General features: G+C 41.7%; 1 protein-coding gene across 1 annotated transcript; it reads left to right on the forward strand.

Annotated features, from left to right (window-relative positions):
- Positions 1-1,497: 1,497 nt before the first annotated feature.
- On the forward strand, positions 1,498-3,044 carry CNR2 (cannabinoid receptor 2). Its single transcript, XM_063957188.1, has one exon. The coding sequence runs from the start codon at positions 1,502-1,504 to the stop codon at positions 2,567-2,569; it is 1,068 nt and encodes a 355-aa protein (XP_063813258.1). The 5' UTR covers positions 1,498-1,501; the 3' UTR covers positions 2,570-3,044.
- Positions 3,045-5,352: the final 2,308 nt, after the last annotated feature.

The following is a 5,352-nucleotide window of genomic DNA, read 5'->3' on the forward strand; positions in this document are numbered from 1 at the left end:
CACTAGGCCGCCGCCCTCAGGGAGTGTAACCTAGCTTAGCAGAAGTGCATTCGAGAGGTTAGCAGTTCTGCAACTAAAAAATTTCATGCAGTTTTCAGAGTGGCTCAAGACTTACTCCTAGCTTGCGATGACTGCAGTCTGTTTAGTTCCTGGTTTGACGTCATAAACACGCCCTTCGTTCGGCCAGCCACTCCCCCGTTTCTCCAGCCACTCCTGCGTTTTTACCTGGCACACCTGCGTTTTTTAGCACACTCCCTGAAAACGCTGAGTTGCCGCCCAGAAACACCCACTTCCAGTCAATCAAACAACGATCACTCGAGCGACTGAAAAGCATCACTCGAGCTTGTGTAAAACTACAAAGTTTTGTGTGAAAGTACTTAGAGCATGCGCGCTGCGTACCATGCGCATGCGCAGAAATGCCGTTTTTCCACCTGATCGCTGCGCTCCGAAAATCGGCAGTGAGCGATCAACTCGGAATGAGGGCCAATCTTCAATTGAATGGTGTTTTGTCTAAAAGCCGTTTTTTTTAACATTATAGAAATCCGACAGTCGGGAAGGAACTGTTCCGACAATTTTTCTGTCGGAAACCAGGGCATTAAATAGTCATATCCAATCCGACAGTCGGAATTTGACAAATTTTGTCGGAGAAGCCCCGTTTTCCGACCATTTGAGAATTCCGACATCAATTGAATAGACCCCTATATCATGTTCCATAAAATGGCATATACTGTGTCAGAAAACATAGTTAAGTAACTAATATATTGTTCAAATTGACATTAATGTATATTTCCACTTTATATTTACTAAGGGGGTAATTCCAAGTTGATCGCAGCAGGAAATTTTTTAGCAGTTGGGCAAAACCATGTGCACTGCAGGTGGAGCAGATATAACATGTGCAGAGAGAGTTAGATTTGGGTGGGTTATTTTGTTTCTGTGCAGGGTAAATACTGGCTGCTTTATTTTTACACTGCAATTTAGATTGCAGATTTAACTCACCACACCCAAATCTAACTCTCTCTGCACATGTTATATCTGCCCCCCCTGCAGTGCACATGGTTTTGCCCAACTGCTAAAAAATTTCCTGCTGCGATCAACTTGGAATTACCCCCTAAGTACCCACACTCCCTCCCTGTCCCTTTTAGAATGTAAGCGCATGCGATCAGGGCTCTAATGTCTACTATCTCAGCCAACTGGTTTGTGTCACTACTATCTAATCTATTGAATATATGTTGTATTTGTATTAATTCTATTTAATCCTGTATGTGTTTGTTTTATGCTTCCATTTGTTACTGTGTATGTTTGTTTATCTTGTTACTCAGTTTACCCGGTTTTGTATTGTGCTCTGTATGGCGCTGTGGAAATTTGTGGCACTTTTAGATAAAAGAAAATAATAAAGATTATAATGACATTTTTAATACTGTTTTTTTTTTTTCTTCCCCAGGGCTCAACGTACTGCCGCTAAGAATCTAGTGATTACTAAAGAGAATCCATTAATATAAAGATGAGTAAATGTGGCAATGGTATCAATGGAACCATTGGTTCTACTGAAAGCATAGACATCCAGAAGTACCTGATCCTGAAGAGCCGCGCAGAGACAATCTGTATTACTATGCTCTTCATTATATTGGCAGCTCTGTGTATCCTGGAGAATACCTGGGTCCTCTCCATGATCTTTACTTCAACCCATCTCAGGAAAAAACCTTCCTATCTGTTTATTGCCAGTCTGGCTATGGCAGATCTACTGGCCAGTTTTATTTTTTCCTACAGCTTCCTTGACTTCCATGTTTTCCATGGAGCAGGTACGCCTCCCATTTTCTTATTCAAACTTGGTGGCGTCACCTTATGCTTTACGGCATCACTTGGAAGTTTACTTCTTACGGCTTTTGACAGGTACATTTGTATTCATAAGCCAACTGCCTATAAGACTATAGTAACCAGAAAAAGAGCAATCCTGGCATTGGTCGTAATGTGGATCAGCACAATAATAATCTCATATTTACCTCTGATGGGCGTGAATTGTTGTATTCTTGTTACCACCTGCTCGGAACTGTTTCCCCTAATTGATAATAAATATCTGGCATGCTGGATTGTGTTAATAGTGATTCTTCTGAGTGCTATCATCTTCACCTATGCCCACGTCCTGTGGAAGGCACACTTTCATGCAGTTTATATGCAGAAGCACAATTCGCAAACATTAAGAAATAACACCCGTGTGAGACTGGACATCACGTTGGCCAAAACTCTAGCTTTGGTATTATTAGTGCTCCTTGTGTGCTGGGCTCCAGTTCTCATCCTTATGATACACAGCTTGCTGTTCTCACTGAGCGAAAGACTGAAGACTGTATTTGCATATTGCAGTACTCTTTGCTTGTTGAACTCTATGATCAACCCTCTAGTTTATGCTCTAAGAAGTAGAGAGTTGCGCCGAAGACTGACAAGATGTCTTCAAAGGTTTAAATGCCTGGAGAAACTTTCTGTTAATGACCTGGAAATGGAAGCTGCTGAAAAAGACATGGGTTTTGATGCCACCTGTGATGACACGGTGTGTGATACTGAATTAAGTATATAACAATTATTTGCAGTAGGTTATTGAGTCAACAGTGACTATAAACAGGAAAAAACAGACACCCAACTGACTTTTCAAATAATTGAATTGCCCCCTATGAGTACCAGGCTTCTAGATGAACACCAGGATTGAAAGTAACTCATACATTCCTAACATGAAAAGTAGGAAACAAGGATATTTCAGATGCAAGGACCATGGACACTTGGAGAGAGACTGCATAATGTAAACAGCAGAGCGACACATAAAATGTCAAAAATGTCCCAAACAGATAGGTAACAGACTCCAAATGACTCCAAAGCATAACAGATTTCAAATTACCTGAAAAATACTGAGATGAAGCAGCAATAGCTACTTACATGTAAAACAGAATGGTGGTAAAAAAAAAAAAATGCCATATGAACATTGGTGAGAAACGTAGTATTTTTTGTTTTGTTTTCTTCTTTTTTTCCCACAGCTTTTAGTCCTCTTGCATTTGTCACTGCCTACACATTGCCCATCTGCTATCACTGCCTTATCACCCTTGAATTTCCACTATCATAATGTATTACTGCCCCCAAGATACTGCCCCATTCCCCTTGGTCTATCAACCCACTGCTTTTGTCATTTTTACCCCCTCCCTTTAGATTGTAAACCTTTTCTGGCAAAATCCTCCACCCAGAGCTTTATTGATCCATCAGGGAGCCCGGGGCACTGAAGATGGAGGGCCCCCCCCCATAGTGTAAACTTAAGAGCACAGTGCCATTATGCATGAGAGGGATAACTTTAAGAGTATGTGGCAAATATTAAAAAGGCAGTTATACTTCTTCCATCATAAAGGGAATATTTAACATGTACCCAAATACGATATAGATAGTATCCCAGTGACCGCTATAAAGTACACAAAGCATCCCAGTGACCGGCATACATTACACAGTGCATACTAGGGACTGGAATACAATACCATGAGCATCACAATGACTGCTATCCAGTGTCGGACTGGTGTATGAAGGGCCCACCGGGGGAATGCAGTTATAGGGGCCCATACTTAGGGGTGTGGACAGCCTACAAAGGGGGTGTGGACAGTTTCCACAGATGCTTAAAATACACAATAGTTTAGTGCAGTCTGCAGTCTGCATGCTGTTTATATACTTTGCAAGGCGCTGCGGACCCCTTGTGGTACCATACAAATTAAGGATAATAATAATCATCATAATAATTGAAGTTGGCAAGTAAGATATGTTTCATTATGAATCAGAATGATACTTTAACAGAAAGTTAAATAAATTGTTTTTGCTATAATTGGATGTCATGCATGACAATGCAACCTTTGAAAGAAGACTTTCCTGTGTGTAATATGTTTTTTTAACTGCTGATCAGCAAGTATGTATGCTGCACGCTATATTTGGGATCTGTTCAATTTGCCGGCTTTCGGGATCTTGGCAGTCAGGATACCAACACCGGAATCCCGACAGCCAGCTGCCAGCATACTGGCGGCCGGAATGCCGCTGTTGGGATATGGACTGCCGGCATCCTGCCACAGGTAAATCGTATGTATTCCCTATGTATGCTGTGGCTGTCAGAATGTAGGTGCCCTCTAGTGGTTGCCTCCATATAAAACAAAAATAATGCAATAGGATTACAAAGGGCCTGATTCAGAGATAGGCGAAAATGCAGTGCAAGCAGCATTGTATTTTTGCATGATCTCCAGAAGGGGCATGCAGGAGGCATCTCCTAGACCAAAAAATGGCCCTAATTGAATACCCCCATATGTACTGTATATTTCTATAATACCATCTGAAATGGGATAACAAACTACTAGCTATGTTTCTTATGACAGTATCACAATTATCTTCTTCTGGAGGGGGCCCAAGTCCTTTTCCCACTCACCCCCAGACCCAAGAACAGAATCTGGTAAATTATTAAAATAGAAAGACACCTTTCCCCTTTGCACTGGTGTAGAAATCCAAGTATGTTGTATCTTTAAGAGTTTCATCTTGACAGAGGGACTGAAGCAAGTGTTTGCTCTCTGTATAGTCAAAGAATCTAGTATGTAATGTAGGAAATTAAGTTTGACCAAACTCAATGGGAATACTATCTCCTACCTCTAAGACGTTACAGACAAATCACATTCCATCTGCATTTTAGGATCTGGAGAAGCTAGAGGACATTCTTGGAGGTCAATTGGGTTTGTGCCATAATGGAACAATAGGAGCAGGGGCGAATTTAGAGGTCAGGAAGACCCTTGGCACAACATTATCGGTCACCCAATAACGTCACTGCCACCTTCATATTAGGACCTGCCAACCGCCGAAGCAAAACCAACCTCACCCCCCCTCTACCACCACAGTTTACTATTCACTGCCCCACCCCCACCCCCCTCACTAGTTAAAAAAAAAAAAATAGTTGTAATGACAAAACCAAAACAAAAAATTAATCACCTGGCCCCATCTGGCCATCGGCCTAGCAGGGCACTCATGCAATCGAGCATGCTGTGCCACTTTCCCATTAAGTGCCACTCCTAGGCACGAGCCTCACGTGCCTAGTGGGCAATCCACAACTGAATAGGAGAAAGATCAGATTCTCAACATCCTAAGATCTTACAATTCTTCCCAAATCTTGGCCAAGAAATACATAACAAATAAATTAGTGTCTTACAAAGACATTCAGCCAAATGATGTTAGTTTCCCGGGAACCGGTTTTTCTGTGTTATCTCAAGGATGTCAGGTGTCTCAGGCAGCCTATCTGCATATGCAGAAAAGTCAGTCCCTGGGAAACAAACATAATTTGGTTTAATATGCAGTATGCAC

This window comes from Pseudophryne corroboree, chromosome 2 (assembly GCF_028390025.1).
Source record: "Pseudophryne corroboree isolate aPseCor3 chromosome 2, aPseCor3.hap2, whole genome shotgun sequence".
In the NCBI taxonomy this organism is placed as follows: Eukaryota; Metazoa; Chordata; class Amphibia; order Anura; family Myobatrachidae; genus Pseudophryne; species Pseudophryne corroboree.

What these genes read in the sequence shown, in the direction of transcription:
- CNR2 (XM_063957188.1), top strand. Translation starts at nt 1,502, where the DNA reads ATGAGTAAATGTGGCAATGGTATCAATGGAACCATTGGTTCTACTGAA.